Below are 25,926 nucleotides of genomic sequence, written 5' to 3' on the forward strand. Positions count from 1 at the left end.
AGAATTTACATTCCTTCACTTACAGGAAAGGACAGTGATCTCTGTCTCCAGAGTTTCATTTTTCAGAAGTCACTCTCTGCATTTGACTGAATAGCTCAGGACCTCCTTCCCTCAGTTTTGCTTTTCTCATTCAAGAGAAAGAGAAAACACGACCCACCAACACTTTTTAATTAAGTGTTTATTAACACTTAATTTAATTAAGAGTACAGAAGCCAGGTGAATGATATTGCTTGGTGCACAGACTGTTTTTGTTGTTCTGTGTATTTAATGTGTTTCTGAAGAATATTACCCATGTCAGAAATTCATGTAAACACACCGTAGGTCTTTTAACACCAAAATACGCATTTTGCAGCAACTGTGAAACTTCCAAATATGTATTTGTCATATAAATTATGTCTCAAAAAGATTTTCAAAAGAATGAGTGGAAACCACATATTAGGACAATATTTGTTAAAACAGCCTATTTAATTTTGTCCTTCAAAAAGGTAAAATAATTTATTAGACTTTATGCCCAATTGTTTTTTTGTTTGTTTTTTTCACTGTTGGGCTAATACATTTTCTTAATGAAGTAAGTCTTGTGAAGTCAAAAACTAAGTATAAATAGTCTTATACTGAGGATTCTTTGCGAAAAATTGTGCTATGTTGAACCCAAACTGTTCCTAACAAAATGAAGACAATTGTCTGCTCTTTCAAAACTGGATTTGGCAAAACACAGTTTTTTTGTCTTCAGAAGTGATTGCCATTATATAAGATCTTTGTTTCATGAGTGAATGGTGAATACTTGGAATTAAGCTTTTCAAGAAAAGACACAGAAGATGCTTGAGTTAGATATTAAGTGGCAGTCTGATAAAGGGGCGAGATGTTTCATTTCATTTTTGCATTTCATGTTTAATTAAAAAGAAGTTAGAGTCAGCAAAGACGTCTTGCTTTATTATACTTCCAGGTATGAACGCCTACGTAAAATGGAGTCGCATTGAATCATTTCTGAAAATGTGATACTTGTTCTTGTAATTCTGAGAAAAAATTATGAATATTCTAGTAGTCTAATATTCATCAATCTGAGTAATGTCTAAGTCTTTTTTTTTTTTTTTTTTTTTTTTTTTTTTACATTTTAGAATACATCTTTCCCTAATATGACAATTATTTCTGGGCATAATTTGTCAAGAATACTTAAATATTACATTTGTCTCTATCTTCTTGCCTCTTTCTGTCTCTCACTTTCTCCATCCTCCATCTTTTTCTTTGTAGTCATGCTTATTTTAAGATATCTTTTTTTAGGAGAGAGACCTGTCAAGTTGAAAACTTTTATTTTTCTCTAATTTTATTCAAACAGTATGGATTACTCCAAAGATTGCTAGAAACACTCATAATTGTTGTGTAACAAAAAAAAATGTTTGAAAAGGGAAACAAAATAGATAGGAACCTCTGTTTTTCAATAGCCTCCTTCTTATAGGAATTCTTGAAAGCAGAACCCTTGGGAATCTTCTACTATTGTTTCACTGAGCAATATTAGAATCCCTGAAATCCAATTGAGGCTGTAATTTTAATCCTGACTTTTTGAAAAGTATATGTGTGCAGAGGCGCAGTGGAACTCCTTGTTATTTATAAAAATACCAAAACATCTCAACAGAAGCAAACACATATATCTTGTGAACATGAACGTATGAATAATAAGAAAGCAAAAGGAATTAATGTAGCCTATTGCTAAAAATATTCCCCATAATTCATTGTGTAATGCTTCACCCAGGGTGGTTCAAGCTGTTTCCAGCAATGAAGCTTTCGAATTTTTTTTTTTCCCCTTGTGAGATTATATAATGTTAATAGCTCCTATGAGGAATTTGTTTCTGATACTCTGTTCTTAGCCATAATTTTTCATTTTCCTTCTCTAAATGAAACTTCTGGAAATTTTCGTGTTTCTAGAATTAACTAGTAGAACTTTAACGGCTGACTTTCAAACTACTGAATGGTTTTATTTTGAATTAATAAAATTCAATATTCCAAATTCATCTTATGAGATCCATATCTAGCAAAACCTGCAGTTTATCTGGGCCCCTATGTGGTCTTAATACTCAAGCACTAACATGCGTAACTGAATGGTTTTATAGACAGTTGACGATAGCACTGGAAGGATGTTCTACATGTTGTTCATGCAAACAGTGGCCAGTAAATGATTCTTTAAGTCATGTTATTAGACTGTAGCAATTATATTGTCACATCTGAAATTCCATGCCAGTAAAAGTGTATTTTGCACAGGTTTAATTTGCCTGTTCTTTTACTTTCCTCCTCCTCAACTCCCCAATGTAAAAGGTAACATAATCAAACTGTAAAATATTTTCTGAAAGGCAATAACCCTCTTTTATAAATTTTGGCAGCTTTCGAAGCTTTATATGCATTCTGATCTCTTTCAAAAAAAAATCTCTTTTTTAAGAGCTTCATCCTTCTGAGAAATCTGCATTAAATGTGTGTACAGAAATCTTCAGGAATTTTTCTGCAACGTTGCAGTAATGGCAGGGTTCCTAAAATTTCAAATTTTCTCTAGGGTCACATATTAGGACAGATAGAAGAAAGGAAGTATTTTTAATGGGCCATTGTAGCAACTGTGAAAAAGTATATCTGTTGCATTAACAGAGTAGTCTCATTGGAAATCAACTAGTTCCACTGATCTGTCAAAATAACTCATAAAATCAGGACCTTTTCTCTAGGGGAGCTACGGACAGTTAGGTTGACATCACAGACTTTAATTCTCTAGTATCTAACCAGGGCAGTGGACAGTTCTGCTTTTGCTTTAGTTTTAGAGACCATTTGTCCCAGTGCATTTTCTTCCTACTGAAGAACTTATGTCTTGGTAGTCAGTGACTTAATAGATACTTCAGCCCTCAACCTTGAATCACAGAGACAGAAAACATGCCTTTACTATTTAACTCCAGTGACTTTTAGAGATGGATTGTTTCTACGGGTTTTCCTGGGGGAGGGTGGAACTTGTTTTATTTTGTTCTTCAGGACATTAACGGTGATGGCATTTGTTTAATTTTTAGTTAGTTACCAGGAGATGGTAATTCCATTAATTCACTTCTAATACAATGCATCTTATTTAGCTTTAGCTATTACACTGAACATCTTGTTGGTCATCTAGATTCCCTTACAGTTATCGGTGAAAGTCATTACCAGGAGCAGTACTTACCAAAAGCTACATGCCCCAAATGGGATGCATTATCTTGTATATCGCTAATGCTTATAAGGAGATCTTAGCTGATTAGCCTAGATTAGGTGACTAGCTTTTAGGTGGTTGTCTGCAGCTTAGTGGAAACCTATCTTAAAACTGGAGGCAAACAGAGTCACAATGGTTCTGATTTCCTAGAAAGGGCTGTATACCCAGAGAAGAACAAAGACTTTATTTGATGTTAATAGATTTTTAAAGTAGCACTAACTTCTTAGTGTTACCACTATGCAGTTTAAAGAGGTATGATGAATGCATGAGCTGAGCTGTGTAATACCGCTTCCATAGATGTGACAGTGTAAAAAATTTAAGTATGTGACCACTCACTTCAACTGGGATAAAAAAAAATAATAAAAAATGTTTAAGGGAGTTAGACATTCATATCTCTCTGCAATCCATTGTGAACCAGATGCTTACCTTTCTAAGATTCTTCTAAATTGTCTAGCCTTAAAATTTTGTTTATTCTCCCCATTTTTGTATTGGTATGATCATACATGAAGCTGTTCTCTCTTTGCTGCCTGTTTCAACTGCTCTGTTATAGCTCAACAGAAACATCATACTCTCATAGTTCATAGGAGAAGGTTTAATGCTTTTAGAGCAGAAGGAAAAGAATTTAGCTCTGAGCTCTGTGGCTGTCTATGGTTATCAAGTATTTACATTTGTTCTTTTGCAGCAATGAACTCACTGTAACATGGCACCCAACTGTTTGTATTGCCTTGAAATACAATATGAAGGAAATCGGTCAAATTACTTTTGAGTCAAAGATCATTAATGATTACCATAAATACAGAATTTCTCAGAAGCAGCACCCATTTTTAGGACAGCAGCTAAGATGTGGTCATAATTTCTACTTTAAAATTTATGTCTTGGCTAGTCTGGGGTGTGTGAATTTTTTTTTTTTTTTTTTTTTTTTTTTTTGCTATGCAAAAGCAGAAACAAATAGCATGACCAGTTTTTACTGTGGTCCAGCTTATAGATAAGTTCCTAGCATCTTTAAGGAGGTGCTACAGTTAATTCCAGGGCAAAAGTCCGACTTTTCTAATGGCACAGAACTGATGAAAAGGCAGTTTATAACAGGCATTTTGCCTGACAATGACTTGAAAAATGTAAATGTTGATTCTAGTAGCAGCTGTGTTTAGGAGGCGGCAGATGTCTTACATAAGTAAAAGCATAAGGCCAGTTTTCCTGGGCATCTATAGTTGAGATATCAGACTTACAAAACAAACTTGAGTTCTGCAATTGTAAATGTTTGTTTAGATTGAGAGGTATTGGGCTCTGTGGGTGTCATAATGATTATATGTGCATATATATGAGGTAGATTTTTGGCACACATGAGAGATACTAGCTCACAATTTGTGACAAGAAAAGAATAAACAGCAGAATTAAGACTGATGTTCCTTTCAAAATGTGCTACATTTAAGACATTACTTATAAGAATGCTGAAATATTAACCTTTGCACCTTGATTTCTTCCTTTTTTGTTGTTTTTGTGTTTGTTTTTATAGCTTGAAATATTTTAAAAGTTAAGACAAGCTTTTATTCTAATTGCATATATCAAAAGCAGGATCTCATCTGTTTTTAAAATCAAAGTAATAAACTACTCCCTAACTGAAATGGCCAGATTTTAAAAAGTTTGGATACCGGTAGCTGAAATCATCAGCTTCCGAAACGCTGACTTGGAAAAAACAGTGACAGGGCTGATGTTGAGTTTGATATCCCAGATCTCCAGAATTGTCCTTCTGAATGTAGCATATTGTTTGCATTTCTTAAGCAGTATTTAAGAACTTTCATAAACCCATCTTTTAATGATGCTGCTGAAGAAAAAATCTCTAGTTGGTCATAAACACCCAGATTTCCAAATTATACATAATTTTGATAGGACAAAATTACATTTAGAATTATAAGTATGGGTGCTTTATGCTATGTTTCGAAATCAGATGAGTAAAAACTGATTCTGTTGTAGTTTCTTGTAAGAGAAAATTCACTGATAAAACATCAGATTATTTTTGTAATGACATATACAATACTGTGTACTCCACAGCTTAAATTAGAAACGGCTTCAAAATGTGAACACAATGTCTGTTATAATCCTAATTTTGGAACCAAAGGATTTAAGTGGAAACAAGAAGAAAGTACAATGTAAATTGATTTCATATGTGCCAAACACAAGATAATTCTTTATCTCCCTTACCTTACCTCAATCACACAAGATAAGCACATTTATTGCACGTGCACCTTGAGAGTGGCAGGTGACTACCTATTTTCTGTTGCAAATGGAAGTGACTGTTAAATTTCAGATGTAACTTCATGCATCTTTTACAAGGTCCAATATTGCAACCATACAAGAAATAGCAAATATTTCTGATTACCACCTACCTATAAAAACAAAACAAAGCTAAAAAATGGGTTGAAGAGTGGCAGGGAAACCCAAGTATCTAAGAGATCAGCCACTTGTACAACACTTCGTGTGCAACATTAAACCTTACCTTGAGCCTTCTGCTCCATTAATTGAGTGCTGCCTGCGCTACCCATTCTGTTATGTTAGATGCTGTTGCAAAACTCATAGCTGCTGCAAAGCATAGTGGTGTGATATGAAGTGATACAGAAAACAGTAGAAGCTCTGTCACTAGGTCAGCTGCAAGAAGTGATGTGTGTGAATGTACAGTATATGGAGATTTTGAAAGATGCAGTCTCTCTCCCAAAGAACTTCAGCTGATGATACAAGGGGAATTCAGTTCCCTTTGGCTGGATTCCATGTTGGTCTGGATGCTGTAAATACTTCTGCTTCTACAGTTACTTAGCTCATGCTGCTAAAAATATACTCATGACAGACTTAATGAAAGTATCTTCTTAAAAAAAAATTCCTTGTCTACAACAATCATCTAATGTTCTTGTTTGCATGTATGTTTCTCATTGTTCTGACATAGCTATTAATACTGATGAAAAATAGAGAGAAAATCCAAATATTTTCATACTTGTGCTTTTCCAGTAGCATTTAAGAAAGCCCACAGCTAATCAGCTGTAAATTTTCTTGACTTTTTTGTTGATCTTTTTCAGTTCAAGAATTACATAGCGTTATGTGAAGTTGTATTACAGCAGTAAAGGCTTCAGAATCCCAGTAGATGATGTAATTATGATTAAAAATTAGTATTATTGAATAATTCACATTTGGAATATGCAAAAGTAATTTTTTCTCTCATTTTCAATAACCATCAGTCTTAATATCTAACTAATGAAAAAACATAAACAGTGTCATCTGTCAGGTTACTAACAGAGAATGCCACTTACTGGAGCCTCATTGTTTACTTTAGCAGGTAATTTGTGGACCGGAATCATTTAATTGTTCTGAGCACATAATTACATGCCAGCATTTTCCAATTTAATTAAAATGTACAAATCTGAAGATTAAGGGAATTTTTGAATTATTAATCATTTCTCCTCTAGGAAATCTTGTTGCTCTGCAGGAGATTTGTCCAGTGTACAACTATACGTATTTTTTTCCTTCTCTTTCACAGACAGACAATTTTCCCGCAGAGCCCAATTACATGGGCAGCAGGCAGCAGTTTGTTCAAAGGTAAGGCCTATTAAATAACTTTCTCGGCTTCCCCATTTGCATTCTTGTCAAAATTGCTTTGCCAGAGAGTACAATTCAACTTAGAACAAGTAAATACAACTCTCTCTCTCTCTCTCTCTCTCTTTTTAAAAATATGTATTTCAGTAGCTCCACGTTCAAGGATCCAGAAAGAGCCAGCTTGAGGGACAGCGGGCATGGGGACAGTGATCAGGCTGACAGTGACCAAGACACTAACAAAGGCTCCTGCTGTGACATGTCTGTTAGGGAGGCACTCAAGATGAAAACTACTTCAACTAAAAGCCAGCCACTTGAACAAGGTGAGTGAAGCCTCCAATGTTTACAAAAGCGTAAAGTTTAAGCCATCATTATAAACCTATTAGTATTACGGTTGCAGTTTGTCAGGCCCACTGATAATACTATCGGAGAAAACAGTAAATCTTGTAGCTAGCCCAGAGCAAAGAACACTCAGTATCTTTCAGAATGAACATGAAATGAAACCACAAGTATCCAAAGTAGATTAAAAAAAAAAAAAAATTAGTACTTTTCTAAAATGATCAGAATATACTTTATCTCCACTGGCATTGCCTGTGATATATTATATATAGTCCTTCTGCCAAAGCATGATTTGGAAATTAAAACTAGACATGACTGCAACAGATAAAGGAGTGCCAGTCATTTACATTCCTCCCGTAGTCAGGAAAAGAAGCGAAGCTTGAGATATCAGACAAGAGTAAAAATGGATCAGAAGATGTTTTCATTTCATGGATGTATTTTTCTTTTTTGTAATGTTGATTTCACAATTAATAGTAGTCTGACAAGTGTCAAATAATAATACAATCTGATTTTTCAGTATAATTTCATTTACATCCTGTAAAGGTACCAAAGATTGGTGTCTGTAAAATGACTTATATCAGGACAATGACAGTGCTCTCTGCAAGCATTCATTCTGACAAGCAAGCATGTTTATTTCCTCAAAGTCTGTGTCCAATTCATTTTTTTCCAGATGTGTTTTATCTAATTATGAGATCTTTAATTTCAAAAGAGACATTTCTTTTTTTTTTTTTTTAAAGCATCAGACAGACTAAGTTTTCCAGTGCAGTGTGTGTTTGTGTTTTGCTTTTGGTCTGTAAAGAATACAGTACACCACTGAATTATTTTTAAATGTTTTGTATGCTTGCTATTATTTTAGTTTGTTATGGGGAAGATGATGCAGTGTTAAAGACAGATAAAGACTATTAAATAAGTCAGCCTTAATAAGAAGCTATATTTATAATTAAGCAGAAATATATTATGAGATTTTTATTAATTGTTGATTAATTGGACCTAGGTTTTTTGCCTCAGCCTACTCTGATCTGTAGTACAGACACCAGGAAATATATATTCAACTCTTATTTCCTGATTATGTTGAGATTGCAGTATAATTTTTGCTGCGTAGAATATTTAGAATGCTGCAATATAATTTATTCTGTATATATTTGGAGGTTGACCTCACATATGAACTTATTTTCCAAGTAATAAATGCTGGAAAGATTCTTTTTCCCTGACCTTTTGCCATAGCAACTCTGTGCTTGTAATTGGACATTGATCTGTATAAAGATGCGGTACTGGACTTTTTTTTTTTTCTTTTTAAGAACCTGTTTGAGTGTGTCTGATTTTCTTAGTTTTGTATAACAAAAAGACAAAACCTCTGGATCTCTATGGCAAGTATAGCCATGAAAGAGTTCTAAAATTTTGGAAGTTTCATTAGGAAAATGATTTACTACTCAAATTAAAAAAAGTGTTTTTGTTTTAGAAATGGACCGTATTGCCAGAGTTTATAATATTGCAGTTTGTCCAACAGCATCAAGCCCAACTCTGGTCATTATATTTTCATTATAATGCAAAGAGTTATATGGAAGTTTGCATGTATCATTATTTCTAGATGAGGGATCCTATTAATCTAGAAACAATTTATTCCAGTGGCTCATAGGAATTCCTCACACCCTTATTAAAAATATACTGAAACTGTGAATGTTAAATACTGTCAGCCAGTGACTGCAGCAGTGGGTGTTTATGTGAATTTTCTTACTGAAATTAATAGAAAAGATTGAGGACAGAGAGATAAAATACTTTTTTCTCCCCCCCCCCCCCCCCCAATATAATTACAAATGGTAATGATATCCATTTGTTTACTTGTACGAACTCCTTTGTCGCAAGCGTGCTGTAATAAAATCATTGGTTTATTATGAAAACTGAACCTGCAGCAAGCACCTTATGGGGCTACAGATCATTGCAGTAACAAATGTGGTGCAATGTGGTGTTCCTGATGAAATCAATGATCGGTTGTCATTGAGCTTAGTATGATTAGGGTTTTTAGCCTCAAGTAACTTTTCTCTTTTGAAAGAAGATAAACAAAATTGCTTTCTCTAGTCATAAGACAAGTTGAAGTAGGATGAGAAATACGATATATGTGATTAGTATAGAAAAAGGATTGCATTTTCTTTAGAGAAAAATTGTTTTCCTGGAAAAGAAGAGATTGACAGCTTGCTAGAAACAATTGTCTCTGGCAGCACCTGAAGCAGTATCAGAAGCTGTGGTTCTCTCATCATTCTGGGTTGTGTAGAGGGATGGGAATTCGCTGTTTTGTAGCAAAGTTTCAGACTTGATTATTGTTGATTAAAGATTTTTAAAATAGTTTAACTTCTGCTATTAAAACAGTGCTAATTACTAGATCGTCTGACATTTAAAAAAAATGATCAGGCTTAACTGTGAATTCAGTATCTTGACTTGAGATTCCTAATTGAAAAATGAATTAAGTTGGAGTTTGACATCCTTTGTATGTAATTTCAAACATCTTTGTCACAAATCTGATTCTATCCGTGGCAGTAATAAGAATGCTAGCAGTACCAGTAGTTTAACTACAGTTTTGAACAACTGTAGCCAAGACAGCTTGAAAATTAAATGGTCATATTGAGACAAAAATTGTGTCAGTAGCACTACAGCAATTGCGCTTCTATCAGTAATAGAGAAGTAGGAAATTCTATGAAAAAAATAATTGTTGTAGACAAGACATCTTCTAATTTCAGCATGGGATGGGAGGCAATCGAACTTACTTTATGTTTTGCATTGAAATAGTGCAAACAGTGGATGGTAAAGCCTTAGTAAGTTTACTATGTTTGATTTCAAGGAAAATATCTCCAAATAAGTTTTGTTTGGTGGTGATTGAAAACAATCAAATGGGAAAGATAACGTAAATTAGGTATCATTATGAAATGCTTATGAAAGCTCATTACTTGGCCTTAATGGAAAGAAAGGGGAAAACCACCCAAAATACCACCCTATAAAAGTTATCAGGACAGTTAATCTTATGTTAAAATAAGCATGTCCCATTTTAGTTATCTCAGCCTATATCCTGTTGCTGTGAATTCCAAGCCACTTTGTGCATTAGAATATCTAGCTGTCTCTTAAGCTTACTTATGCTATCTGAATCTGTCTGGCTAAGCAGCTTGTTCCATATGCCTGCTACTCTTTCAATAGAACAGTTTAAGATAGATTTGTTTTGTTTACCTCTCTTTTTTTTCACTTTTGTAGCTGAGACTTCAAACCCTATCACTAGTTTGGACCTTTTGAGATCACCCTACTTAGAAGTCTCACAAGAATTAATAGTTTTGAATACATCTGTAAGGTTACCCATTTATGTCACCTGAAGTAGCATATATTATTCACATTTTATATTTAAATACTAATGGCCATGTTGTTTGGTATGGTTTAAGCATAACAGCAATAATCTATAATTCTTTAAAAGACATCCAAAGCTGAAAATCGTATCACAAACAATAAATTATATCTACAAGGAAACAGTAGAACAGCAAGATGTAAATTTTATACTTTTTGTAGTGAATTCCAGGTATGTTTACCTATAATCAGTAAAACAATATATTAAAACAAAAATTCCTTATAAATCATTGTCTTAGAATTTCTCAGGAATTCTTCCTTCCTTTTTCTTTTGGTTTTTGCTGTCTGCACTTTCTTGCTTTAACACAAATCTACATTTTCATGTCATTGTAAAAAATATCCAGGGGATTAAGTATCTCCAAATTTGGTAGCTTTTTTTGTTGAGTTTTTGCTTTGCAAAAAAAAAATAATAATTGTGCATTGCATCTTTCTTTCAACACGCTTGCTTGGCATTCACACCTACATCCCATAGGGGGGACATTTTTGCACATGCTGTTGCCCGCTTAACAGTAGCACGGATCTTGAGAATAAATGAAGACCAGAGGCACCTCCTTGGAGGAAGGGTGGAAGGAAACGCTTCAGTGTTGGTGTCAGAGACTCCTCAAGGATCTGTATTGCTCACCAGGCTTCTCTGTAGAACAGCACTGGTTTAGTCTATGGTACAGATGTCTGGTATAAAAGGACTGTGATGATTTTCAGGAAAAAAATATAATTAAATATAACTTAAAAATATAATACTTCTTGCTTCATCGTCACAAGGAAAACATATTTGCATTACAACTGATGGAGTCCCACATGCAACAGTTTTAGGAATAAAAAATATTTCAGTGTTTTAGACTATCTATGAATACTGTTAACTCTTGAGTTTATCTACTGAGCACATCCACAGAATGAGTCTGTAGTAACTTGTACATTTAGATTCTCGATTTCTAAACAAGAATGGTCCCTGAAATTGAGTATCCTGCATTATCCATCTGCAACAGGGCAGAAATTGTCAGAATTTTTTACCAAGATTTTTTCTGAACTGTCCATTGATTTTCCTGCCGTAATCTTGCTTGAGTCTGTGAGATAATTAAAATCCATTTTGTTTAACTGAGTGAGAATCAGTCTAGACTGATAAGTGCAGAAAGTTCATCAAGCAAATTTCTGCTGTCTGACATCATCACCAATGCTTTCCATGCCATTGGGGATGATGGGTTCTTTTATGAGTACATCAGCTTAATGAGATAATGGAAAAAAGAAAATTGTGGAGAAATGTTTATCTCCAAAGTTCTCAGAGCTGGTGATGGCCCCCACTGAGAAACTGTTGGAGGCTGAGAGTCCCCCCAGAGCTGGCACAACCTGGGAAATGTTTTGTTCAAGATTGCTTCCTCTCATAGGTTTTTCCCTCTGGACAGAGCATCTCCTATCACATTCTCTCTGTGCACAGAATGTGAATAGCTGTCAGACTGCACTGCTTGTTCTGATGCCATCTGAGATGCTTCCAACTTGCTTACCCCTAACATGGCCAGGTTAGGTGCTAAATTGCCTGTTGTATGTCAGGACTTGCCCACGATACCCATTCTTCACTTTCATCTGATTAATTGTTATACAGGCAAGCTATAAGAGAAACTTAACTGTATTGAAAATCTCTTTCCTTTTCCTAGTAATGACCTAGTGGCAGTGTGTTTCTAGAACTGTAAATTATGGAAAGTGTTAGACGAAGCCCACACAAAATGGGATTATCCACACACACACACCCCCACCTTTTAGTTGGGTTTTTTTCATGTCTTTTTCTCTCTTCTTTTTTTGGGGCTTCTGTGCTTTATGCAAGCAAGCACATGTCTGATCCTAAATGAAGAACAGCATAGGTCAAAGACTAACTTATCTATTCTGTAACTGCTTCTGATTGACCAAATTTGTAATCAACACCCTGGAGATACTTGATTTTGGCACCATTCTAATAATGAGATTTTTAATTCAAGACTAAAACTTTATGTACCATTACAGACTTTAATGAAGAATAAGGCCATTTTTTGTCCTTATTTTTTTTGTTGTTGTTTTTTGTTTTGTTCTAAAGTGAATTGTTGTCCACTCCAGTGTTTAACAAATTTATTATTACATTTAAGCCACTGCCAGTACTTTCTTCCCACTTTTCTGTTGTGTGTACGTTGTTCATTGAAACAGTACTTATAAAGTTAAGGGAATTAGCAGCATTATTGTTGGTCTCATCCTCCTTATAAAGTCCTTGTTGAATGGAAATATTGAAACTTCTATTGGTATTAACCTTTTACATTAATGTATTTCACTTTTAGTCAGAGGAGTGCTCATAAAAGATTCAAAAGTTCTAAGTGCCTTGATCTCAAACACTCATTTAAAGATGATCTAGGTAACACTTTTTCAAGACTTCCTTACCTAGGCTGAGCTAGGCTATGCAAATGTTCTGTAATGCCTCTTTTTGAGAGATCAGAATAATCTCCCTTTAAACCTGTTAATGAACTAGAGGGAGGGATACAGGTCAGTTGCCTTTGGAGTACAGATTATTTTCAGGACCTTTCTCATGTTAATACCCAGTAATCTGTGACAGATCTGTTGCTGTATTATGTATCAAGCAAATTATGTGATGGATTTGGGCAAACTAAAGGCAAAACTCTCATATCTAACAACTTTTATATACTCTTATAGTTTATTTACAATTAAAATTTATTTATTTTATTTACAGAGTATTAAAGATTTTTTTTCTCCTCTGTTGCAGTTGTGTTGAATATCTTCCTGGTTTTAAGTTTTATTTTTAGACCCTCCACTAATCTACCAGTCAATTTACATTCACTTTTAACATTTCAGTTATTTCGGTACCAAATCTAGATGAGTGACACTGTGTGATGTCAGGTTGCACGATGATCAGGTGTGCTTCAAAGAAGAGTCCAGTTTGTTTGGTGCATCCTTGTTAGAGATGGTAGTGTTCTCAGACACAGCTTCCCTCTGTCATGTGCTCTTCTTATAAGTGTATGAGCAGCTTTGGATTTCAATCAAGACTATCCAGGTGAGGAAGGAGAAGTTTTAGGAAGCAGGTGTTTCTCCTAAAAGAAGTCAGAAAAGGAAATGAAGTGGCATCCTAATGGAGAAGGGATGGATTAGCTTAATGCCTTGACTACTTACTTATCTGCCTTCATTGATACAAAATAGAAAAGCAGTGCAAACATTCTGGCAGCTGAAGTGACAGTGAATACACTTTGCATCAGAGTATCTTAGCCTATTATTGCTGCCTGTTATTGCCTATTATCCTGCTTCTCAGCTAAAGCCGAGTTCTGCCAAACCAGGTTTTTAATAAGGTGCATGTTTCAATGTCTGGCAGATTATCATCATTATGTATCTGTTATCGGTGAAGTTTTGTGAATAGCATATCCCACATTTAATTAATGTATTTAGTCACAAATTAGGGGGAAAATTTCTATAACGGACTTCCAAAACATGCAGAAAGAACTTTCTGCATCTATACACACAGAAAACACTGTGATACAAAAAAGTGATTATAACCATTCAGCACAGCTTCACCTATGCATCTTTGGGTGTGTTGTGCTACAGTTTTCAGGTAATTTCATTCCCTACCCCCCACCCCCTTTATTTCTACTTATTTTATAATTACAAATTAATTCAGTGGTTTGGAATTATATTTTTGCCCTGTATTTTGTTTTAATTGGAAACTTCACCATCAAATCAATTTAGATATATCATTACTAACACCTTAAAAGTTTGAGACTGTTCAGTAAAAGTACTGATAAATATCAGAAGAATTTTCTTTAATGAGCTTACTTGCAAATTAATACGTAACATGCACTTCAAGATCACAATTCTGTTACTGTAAATCCCCCATCTGATATGTGAGTGCAAATTCTAATATTTGGGTGCTGTAGCTGTTGGTGCTCCTTTCTTCATGCTTTACTTTATGGGCAACAAAGCAGAATATCCCTCCCCTGTCACTACTGCAAATCTCATTACTTCCTTTCTGTACTCTCTGTTTTGACACCTCCTTTCCCGGGGCTTAGCACAGTCATTGTACTGCAGTTTGTTCTTGGAAGGCTTAGAATCCATAAGTTATCTTTTTGCTTTATTCCCACTAGAAGAGCAAGAGAGGGATTTGCAGTTCTCAGTAAGATGAGGCCCTTCTATGTCAAAATCATTATCTTCAGCTAACATTTCTTCTTTTCAGATTCTTCTTATAAATTGAAAGAAAAGTGGGGGCATAGAAAGATCAACAACTTTTGAAAGAAGGAAATCAGAAAATAGATAGTTTTCATTGTTTCAGGCTTTACGCATTTCCCTGGATGGTAAATGGATGTTCTTTGCTGTGCTTACTTTTGTTAATGAAAATTTTAGGGTATATGCTCATGTATTGCATGGATACCTAATACCATGGAAATGATTGTAACCTATTGTAACGGGACTAGGGAGTCTATTCTGAAAATGTCCTTGCATGGTGCATTTACATTTTTCTTTTAATTAAGCTTGCACAGAATTATATTTTAAATATATATATATATGAGTGTATGTGTGCGCGCGCTTATCCAGTTATATAAAGGAGACAATTAAAATAAATACATCTTTTCTTCTCTCATCTTAAACCATCATTGTATGGGTGTATCTCCTCTTCTTGAGTCAGCAGAAAATACAGATATGATAAACAGCGATAGTAGTCAGGTTTTAACACAACCTCATTGCATATTCCAGCCACATGCAGATGAAGTTACTGTAAATCTGATGCATATTAGTTGGAAACCCATACTCTGACTGTAGTTATCAATAGTTTTAAGTTCAGCTGGGGAAGACAAAACAGAAGTGTCCTAAATAAGAGACAGGAGTTAATTATTCCATTCAGCTGTGCTTCAGTTGGAATAATACTAATTGTATTTTGTGCTTCTGGAACAAAGAGTATCTCCTCATTTCTGTATACAGAATAATCCAGCCTGTCCTTTTCCTGACCCTTTTTCTATGTACATGCTACTTTTCTCCTATGCCCTGGTTTCCAGAGGGAGAAAAGTGCTATAATCTAATTTGGGCCAGAGTTACAGCACACTCTTAATCAGTTACACAGCAACTGTACTCAGTTTGTAGGCATATTTTTAAGGAAGATCTGGACGAATTCAGAATCAACAAAGAGGTAGAATAATAGCAGAAAATAGAAGTTTGCAAAACATGGCCTGTAAGCAAAGTTTGAAAGAAGTGTTTTTGCTTAGAATTTGTCTTTGTTTAAATGAACAAAGTCTGGAGTGAAACATAACAGAAGACTTTGTGTATGTAAAGTTGTTCTAAATAGCATGGTGATTGCTTTTTCTTTTCTTTCTGTTTAATTTACTGGGAGAGCTATTTAGGTTACATACCAGGGAGAACTTTTCTGTCAATATTGCTAGGCACTGAAGCAGGCTACCCATGTAAGTTAAAAAATACCCCTTCCTGGCAGTTTTTAAAACAGGTTAAATATACATTTGTCAGCGATAACCTAGATTTATTTTAACTTACCCAGGGCCAGAGAATCCACTCTAGATCAGCTTTTTATGATGCCATAATTAAATGTGAGGGTGTGATATACTGTCTAGTCCTGAGTAAAATGTACCGAAAGGGAAAATTTGCACTGACCTGTTCTGCAGCCTTTTCTCTGTGAACATTTTTTACAGGAAGAACTCACCATATAAGCTTAGAGACTTGCAGGGAACATGGATTACGTAGTGATTCACAAGAAGAATCTCTGATATAATATAATAATACTTAGCATTTAAGATGGACTCTGCTCAGAGACAGAGCTGCACCATGATTAACTAATCACTGCTTAGTGAAACTTTGCCTAGTCTCTGTACATCAGTGATGCACACATGCCGTGTATCAGCCTCTGTGCATCTACTGCCCATCCTAGAGTTCCAGAATGGCAGAACAGCTGGTTTCCATTCCCTGCTGCTGTTTTCCCCTATTCCAGCTGCTGCACTCAAATAACCTCCTTTCCCCAAGTGGGCTTTATATGGTTTGAAGGGGACTTAATGTACCTCAGTGTATAGGGAACGTTTGATGCATATTTCATTGTGTTTCAGTTCTTTCTACAGGGAACACTGCATGTGTAACAGATGTTCCCTGACTACTACCCTTTCCTGAAGGTGACATGCCCTTTTTGGAGTTTCAGCTCTAATGTATATGGAGCTGGTAGTGCCTGTGTGGTACTAGAAAATACTGCTCCGTGGCTGCCCTGTGCTGCATGCCAAGCTATATTTAATCCCATCTGCTCTCCTCTGCAGCATGAAATGGAGAGGAGCATATGCCCAGTATAACCAAGTCATACTGTGGCACAGAAAAAAACCCTTTATTTAAGACAAATAAATGTATTTTTTTAATTTTAGGACCATATTCTTCCAGCTTTTTGTACATAAACTGTCTCATATAATTCAGTGGAGATGTTCATGTGACTACATGTAAAAAATCCTTCATCTTTTATTATTTCTTTCAGTATTAGTGGTACTATACATTTATTTGGGGTGTATATACATGTACACATGCATATGCATAAATACAGAAATAAGACACCATTAACTGGTGTCCCTGAAAATTTGATTTTGGAATCTATATAAATCTGTATCTTAACCGTTGCAGCACAATCAAACTAGTAGACTGCAACAAGGCAATCTGCTTTCTCCAGAGGTCATGACAGAGGAGATACAGCACAGACAGTAGAATCTGACCAACGGTAAAGCCTTGTTGCAGTCTACTAGTTTGATTGTGCTGCAACAATTGGTGCCCCGTGTGAGGCTGACTGAGTTGGACTTCGACTACAACACTTAACAATACGGAAAATTGTAAAACTGCTGAGAACAATTTACAAATTTAAGATAAACCAGTATTTTCATTACAAAGCTTGTTAAGCATAATAAAAAGCTTGAAAATATAATAATTCTGAGGCAAAAGCCTTGAATCTATAATATAGTATACACTTGAAAAAGAATATTTTAAAAAATGAAGTTTTTAATATATAGTTAATATACAGTACTGCACATATAATGTACTTATACATATATAAGAGCATTATATATAGAACGATATAATTGCACTGTCTGCTTAAATATTATAGAGATGTGCACCTTGGATTTTTAGAGGTTATCTATCAGCTTAACTGCTTGTCAGAGTTTTGAATTAAATTCTTCATACAAAATTTTACTATTTGACCCAATTTTTGCTTGAACAAATGTATGCAGTTACTGCATAAAAAGTGCAATTTAGGTTACATATTAGCAAGATCTCTAGGCAGTTATACAGCTCAAACAACCTTCTAAATTCTGAGTCAAACATACAGACTAAGAACAACGTGAACACAGAAGTGGAATTGTGTCTCTTCTGACCCTGTAAAGAGACTTTTGCAGCACATCTGTAATCTGCGTGGCCTAGGGAAGCGTATATTGGATTTTCATGCACTGCTGAATATGAACAGTCCTACACTTCATGTGTGTGATTAGTTTTAGCATGTGATACTTTTTTTTCTATTTTACTAGCTTGATTTGAAGTGAGGATTCTTTCCCTTATCCCTATGGTATTTTGTTGTTGTAAGCAAAGTTCACATAAAGATGATGTAGGTCTATATGTTCACCCAAAATAACTTCTAATTTAAAAAAGAAATTACTTCCCCCCCCCCCCCCCCCCCCGTTTTTTTTTTCCTCCTGAGGTATATAAAATTCATACTGCACCTTCATTATAATTTCAGAAAGTACCAGCTTCATATCTATTTTATAGAAATCTTTCACTACAGCAGAAATGTAGGAAATCAAATTATATGGCCCTAACAATGTGTCATTTTTGGGTGGCTACTTCTAAAAAGGACTAATATTTTTCTCTATGAAAAAACAGCAAAATAACCTATGAAATCAATTTCTTTCAAATTCTCAGTCTAAATTCTTTTTTAAACTTAGTATTTGTCCATAGGCAAATAATTTCAAAAAATGCAAATTAAACCAGATTAAAATATTTGTAAGATTTGTGTCCATATTATAAAACACAGAAAGTTGAATATGAGATACATCATGTTCTCTTCTCTTTCATTTCCAAGTTTTATGATCCAAAAATGGCTGGGTGTTACCCAGGTAAGAATACCTGTGTGCATAGGAAAGACAGGTGTTTTTGAAGGGAAGTGCGTGAAACATAGAAGGATGGAGAAAGAAAATTACATTGAATACTACAGCCACTACTGTGAGGAAAGCTTTAAAGCCAGCTTAACCTGCCAGTGTGCTGTGGCTGCTTTTTGCTTCTCAAGAGTACTGTAGAGTATCCAGATCATGCTACTGAATTGGACCATAAAAATTTAACTAAAAAAGGTCATGTAAAGTTGATACTGCATATCCTTAAATCACTAGCAATATCATATAACAGCATAAAATATTTTTTCTTTGTCATTTAGGCTTATAATAAACAAATAAGGACATTCTCAAAATGTCTATTTGGATGGAATTACACTGGAAAATTCACATAATAATGTATGGTAAAATATATTACAGCACGTAATGGCCCCAAAGCAAGCGTTATTATATTGACTCAGGACATGTATATTTAACATTTATTACAATTTTCAAACAATAAAAAACCAATAATAAAAATGTAAATTTTGAACAGAAGTATCAAAAACTTTGAAGCGTATGATAAAAACTGCCTCAGCTATCATTGTATTGTTATTTCAAGATAAGAACAGAATTTAAATGGTTTGGACTTCTGAACTAAATCTTATTTCAAAATATCCTGGCTTCATGATATTTAGTATGAAAATAAAATCGCACAAGAATTTGAAGCCTAATTATTGAGATATGTAGTTTTAAGAGTTGTGAATTTTTCCTATGAATTCCTTTTCTTTATATAGAACTATTGATAATATCCATATTTGTGTTACATTCAGAGCCTTTTTATTAACTTTTTACTATTAATGTTTCATTTTATTCCCTTTTTTAAATTTTATGTATTTTATTTTGTGTACATTCACATTTTTTCTTAGTATATGGAGACTGGCAGAATTATTTATCTTGCTAGAATTTTGACACAGGAAAATAGTCTTGTAGAGACAGGTTGGATGACCAGTGAAAATTAGGCACCTACCTTCCACTTGATTTTAAGAAATCTTACCCTGTCACTAATTCACTGTTGTTTTATGGTTATCTCAGGAGATGTGTAACCTCTTTAAGTAAGTCAAAATAAGCTACTATTTAAAATTTGAAAATAGTCTTTGCTATTTAAAACCTCAAAATTTCTTTAAGCACACAGGTTCAGGTGTCAATAGAGTTACAGATCATTGTAGATTTATTACATTTCTGGAGCTTTTCACAGGTATACATGACAACGATAGCTGGCTAATAGTTTATTAAAAAGAAGACATATTTAAACTTTTTACAAGTACATTTGAAAGATAAGTACCACATAGCTACTTTCCTTATTGTAAATTTGATCTTTTTTCTGATATGCATAAGTATAGAAAGACAGAAAGAGTTACAGGAAGAAGAAAAAATAAAAACCAGCTTAGAAGTTTAATGTGTGGGAAGACAACAGGTAACACAGAGGTGGAAAAAAAGCAAGTTATTAAAACACACTCAGATTTCTTAAGAAGAAACTGCCCTACTCTAGAGGTATTTACTTTTGTTGAATTTAGAAGTGATCAAATTTTGTATTTTTTTCTAGAAACTAGCTGCAATTAAATAATCCTGTACTGGGATACATGCCATATCTCACAGGTATTGCAGTTTTGCAGTGGATGTTCATCAGAGTCAGAAGAGTTGTACCACTTTGCCGGCTTTGAACAAAACATTTTTTTTTTTTTTTTAATCCAATGTAAATTATCATCATTTTTTTAGCATAAGCTTTTGTACCTGAATAAAAATGAAATGCTTTCTCAAGATATAGATTATGATATTTTTACTTATGGACTTAGTGGTTTTGTTCAGTTTAATGGCCAGATGTGTGAACAGGGTACTCTGAAAAAATAAACAGAAGTAAAAAATTTGTTAAATTCAAGACATCTAAAAATACTCTTCACAATCTTAATGAAATCCATGAAGTACAAGTTTATGGCATCTTCATTTAAAGAGAATTTGACCTTTTCAAAATTGTTTCAAAACTAAGGCTTAGATTTTCTCCTAGATATTTAGTCCTCTCTAAGTACAAGGAAACTGGAAAGTCTGGACCTGAAGGTTTTGTTAGTTAAGGAAAAAGTTTTCCATCTCTGGGTAAACCATTCGAGCTTGATTTTAACTCATTTTTCCTTTGTATGTTCCATCCATGTAGTAAGTAGTAGAGTGAACCTTGCCGTTGAACTTTGTTAAGTCACACTTTGCAAATTTATATATTAAAAAAATTGCTAATACCTTTAATGGCAATTTTTTAAGCAACCTAAACCACTCATTCATGACAGCTTAGCATCCCAAACCTCTACATTTTCAATCCTTTTGAAGGAAAGAACAGGCACAAGTTCTCAGAAATCTTGTCCCTACCATCTTACCTACCTCTGACCTAGTTACCTTGATTCTTTATATTTAATTAGTTGATGAACACTTTAGAATTAATGAAGAGAGCAATAGGTACTTCTGGAGCATGATTCATTTGACCTATTTTAGATGAATCACATCCTCAAATGCTCATTCCTCTCTAGTGTCAGTAAAAGATTACTAACTCAGATGTAGTTCAATTATTGTAGATATCTAAAGTTATGAAAGATGAATTCAGTGTTTTAGCAGGAACCAGCTTTTTATACGCTGGCCATCATCTATTCCAACATTCTGGCTTCTGTGTTTCTTATTCATGTTATACGTGTTAATGGTTCCAGCCCAAGTTAATTCTGGAGGCATCATCATTAATTTATTCTGGAGGCATCATCATTAATTTATTCTGCTACTCTTTCCCATTTCATCAGAGTCATGATGTGGAGGTGGTGAATCTCTCTTCCATGTGAGAAATAAAAGTTTTGTTTGCACAGCCATTGTTCCCTCTTCCATGCATCCGAGGCTGGGAACTATTTCTTCCTCACAAAACTGTGTGCCTGTGTAAGATTCATATTTTTTGATGCTTTGCTTAAATATTCATCTATTTGGCTTTTCTTTTGAACTCTTATGGCCAACTTACTGGTGCCAGGAGCAATAAAGAACAGTGTTGGATGTTTAAAATTAGAATCCGAGTTCAACCTGTACCTTGGCTTCTAAAAAGCCCTTTGTGCTGAAATGCTTTACTGAAATGACTCACAGAAAAGGAAAGGCATGGTCTTAGATTACATGGAGCTCTACTTAAAATCAAAATAAATTAACATAGTTATCTGACTGCCGGAACGATTATAATTTAAATTAATTAAATACCAAGGGATGAATAAAAACATACTAATTTAAGGATTAACCTCTATATAAGATCTCTGTGCCTTACATAGTGTTAATCTTCAGTAAATTTTTATTGTTTGGCGAGCTGAAGTAATTCATGCTCTTATTAAACCTAACTTCTTATTACATCTAGGACTGTTCTTGTATATTCATTAAATAGCAGTGGATTCTGAAACAGCTGTTAATCCCTGGCAAATACATTTAAGAATCAACTGGCATTTCATAAACATACAGTAGCAATCCTATTAAATATAAGTAAATATTTATTTAAGATACTTCGGGTCTATCCTGTTGTCTTACACTGACTGTAGTATGTGACATTCTTGGTGGTAAGGTGAGGTTTATCTACAAGAATACACCTGCCAATCTCATCTCAATTCCATCACCAGAGCCAGCTGTTGGAGATGTTGCACATGTTGGCACAAAGAGGTCTCCTAACCTTTCTGCACTATGTCTCTGAAAGAGATAAACTAAACTAACTATATACACATATAACTATGTGACTGTCAGAATTTTCTGCCAAATAGCTGTGTGAACTGGGCTTGTAGTTTTTTTCCACACTTCTAGATGACATAGCTTTGCCAGCAATACTTCACAATATAGATCTGGTCTCACAAGTTGCTATTCAGCGTCAGTGTTATTAATAGTGAACATAGTCTGCTTTCTTACAAGGCTCACACAAAGACTGAACTGCATTTTTGGCAGACTGAACAGGATTGTCAAGAATGTGTTCCATGCTTTCTCATGTTCAGAATAACCCTAATAACAACTATTTAACTCTGTAAGTACCACTCAAAACTATCTCAGAAAGTTAGTCTTTTCTGTTGTACATCGGTCAAATACCTTTGAGTGTCTTTTGCTTTTGTGTTTGCTCTTTCAACTTTGTTAACTGATAAACAAGTAATAGAGTAAACACTTCGTCTGGATTATTTTTTCCCCTCTCAAGGTAGCCAGTTTACTTCGGGAAATTTGACTGCTTTCTTCTCGTGGTTCAGTTTCCTGTTGTCTTATCCACAATACAAATTTTCCCTGTGAATAAATACATAAATAAATAAATAAACAAACAAAAAATAAGCACCTACTTTTACAGAGGAAGACGGATCATATGTTTATAAAAGAAACAACCAAACAAACAAACAACCTCCACTCATTTTATAATTTTAAACCCCAAGATTTTTGTGAAACCCTTAGGTAATCTTTGTAATTACTCTACATTTCTATTTCAGAAATGATGGGAAATGTAATTCAGATTAAGATCCTATTACACTAATCTATGTTTTGCTAGTCGTAGTTAAATTTACAGTTCACAAAATCTAAGTTTATCTAGTTTATTGAATGAGAAGGCTAACGTGTGCATTATTGGAAGTAGTATCAAACTTTCTTTAATTTACAGCTTTACACAGCTTTTCCTATCTCTATATGTTGTCTTATACCATTATGCATCAATAGAGTCAGTAATAACCAATTTAGTCCCTTAACATTGTTTCTGATTTGGGCTTTAGAGCCCTCAGCTTTTTTGAAAGTTAACTTTTTTATTTCCTTTCATAGAAAATCATCAGAAACCCTCATTTGAATAAATGTAAGAATTAAATATTATGGTTATTCTAATGCTGAAAATAATAGAACAGATCAGATTTTGAAAAGGAAGTAAGTTCAGCATAAACAAATAATTGAGTAGTAATAGTGATCATATTAAAAAAAAACTATTGAAAATGTAGCCAAAGGTTCTATGAGACATTCAAAAAATTTAACTGTATATTTTCTGTGACTTTTCATAATTCTAGTCCCATCTGTGTTTTTCTGTATCACTGTTCCAGCATAGACCGTAAAATGTTACTCCTATAAAATGTATCTTGTCTGGAGCAGTCATGCAGTTATCTATATATGCATTAGATTTTATGAAACTAAATTCTTAATAAGGAATTCTTTTAATTTTTCTGGCGCAGATATTAAAATATCTTTTATTAAACTGAACTAAGCTAGTATTTAAAAATAGCTCCCTGACATTTAGAGTAATGGATATGAAAGCAAAAGTCATAAAAATTGCTGGGAAGGTGCAGTGCAAGCACTGATTCAGCAACTACCACACAGATAGAAACATTTTCTTTAGTATGTAAGATACTAATCTGTAGGAACTTAAGAACATATGAAAACAACCCTGTCTAGTAATGATTGAGATGAGGAAGTTACTGTGAGGTAACAAACTACAACTCATCCTGCAGTCTAGGGCAGCTGTACTATATGTATGTCCTTCACTTATACCAGCTGAAAGTAATTCAATCACCCACCTAGATGTAACATCTGAGTCACCTTGTGGAATTTTCTGTCACTCCAGCAATTACACAAAGACTTTAGGATAATTACACCCCTAGCAATTAAAGGTCTAAGGAAAAGAAGGCAAGAAAATAAAAAATACATTTTTCCATCAATCTTGGGTGGATTTTTGTTCCATGAATTTGGGAAATTGTCTTATGGACCCCTGGCATCCATAACATCCTGCACAATGATCTTAGGCGTGTGTACAAAGATACTGCTATTGACTGAAACCTGCCACCTGAAGATTTCATTGGCAGTGCCTAGTTCTTGCTTTAGGAGAAACAGTTAAAAAATTGTTTCCTATTAGTCTTCTCAGTGACAATAATGATTCAAAAATATTTTGATATTTTCCCTTTGTTGTGTATTCTCCAAGCTAAAAAAACCTTAGACTATTTAATCTCTTCTAATACAAAAGCCTTTGCATAACTTTGATCATCTGTGCAGCCCTTTTTTATCTTTTCATTTCTATTGTATTCTTTTGAACATGGCATGAGCAGGAATGCATACAGAAGCCTAGACACAGCAGCTGTGGATTTAAACAGAGTAATGTTTTGTGTTTTAGTCTCTATTCCTTTTCCAAGATTTCATCTTATTCTAACTGATCTCTTGATGAGCTATGAGCTGACATCTTCTTTTAACTGTCCAGAATAATATAAAGGTCTGTTTTAGAGCCCATAGTTTGCATACTGGGAGCTGTTACTCTTTTTCATCCTGTGTGTTACCTGAATTTGTTGACACTGAATCTCATGTGCCATTTTATTGTAGTCATTCAATAGCATGACATCTATCTGCAGCTCTTCACAATCATTCTCAGGTTTTACTACTTACATTTGTTTGGTACCAAAGCTAATTTAAGTGATAATGTTATGATGCTACAATTCCACATGTGAGTTCCATATGGTCTGCTGATTTGTTAGGAGTTATTTTACCCATTTTCTCTAAATTTTAGTCTATTAATCTTTCAGTTGTAAGCAGTTTTTATGACTCATCTCTATCCCCAAAATAACTGCATTGTGGGAATCTCCCTAGGTACCTTCTTGTCAAAGCTTTTTTCCTTTTCATTTTCTTCTGAGGAGTGGGTACTTGTGACCTTATCTTCTTTCAGCGTTGTATTATATGCTGATTTTCTGTCAGTCCTATTGATCCACTGATCCTCTGGCAGGCTTTCATTTTTTTCAGGTTTTTTTGGTAAAAATTCTTCTCATTACTTGCTATGTCATGAACAAATTATCTTCAAAACTTTTCCATCCTTCCCTACAATATCGTAACATTTTTTTTGTTTGACTTTATGCATTTTTCTCTTCCCACTTTGCACACAGTTCCCACTTTTTTAAGAGTATCTGTTTACTCCTAATGGTTTCCTTTACTCTGCTGTTTCACCATGCTGGTTATTTTCTGTCCTTTAAAAGTGTTTTTGATAAGTGGTATACAGTTACTCTGAACTCCCGATATAGTATCTTTAAGCAGTCTGTCATGCTCTCTGCAAGCATTTAGTCTTTTACTTGTCCTTTCCAATTTCCTTTTAAAAAAACGTTGGCATGTTCATGTAGTTTTTTAAGGTTAATGTATCATAGTAATTTTTTTTCTTTTTCCTTTTTCTCTTCTACACAGACTTTAAATTTGAATGCTTTATGGCCAGCATTACAGTGCAGCATGTAGATAATTACATTTTCAAAGTGGCCTGTTGAATGCTAAAAAGTAAATCAAGAAAGTGATGTTTATCCTCTTGTGAACTCTTTGACTAGTTGTTTCAAGTGC

General features: G+C 34.3%; 1 protein-coding gene across 2 annotated transcripts in view; it reads left to right on the forward strand.

Annotated features, from left to right (window-relative positions):
- Positions 1-25,926, forward strand: part of PCDH17 (protocadherin 17) — a 92,857-nt gene that overhangs the window by 22,935 nt on the left and 43,996 nt on the right. For both annotated transcript variants that reach the window (XM_027815908.2, XM_055703158.1), the window contains exons 3-4: positions 6,732-6,790; positions 6,935-7,107. In XM_027815908.2, coding sequence (XP_027671709.2) covers positions 6,732-6,790; positions 6,935-7,107 — 232 coding nt within the window. The remainder of the gene's footprint in view (positions 1-6,731; positions 6,791-6,934; positions 7,108-25,926) is intronic.

The sequence above is a fragment of the Falco cherrug genome, chromosome 2, assembly GCF_023634085.1.
Source record: "Falco cherrug isolate bFalChe1 chromosome 2, bFalChe1.pri, whole genome shotgun sequence".
In the NCBI taxonomy this organism is placed as follows: Eukaryota; Metazoa; Chordata; class Aves; order Falconiformes; family Falconidae; genus Falco; species Falco cherrug.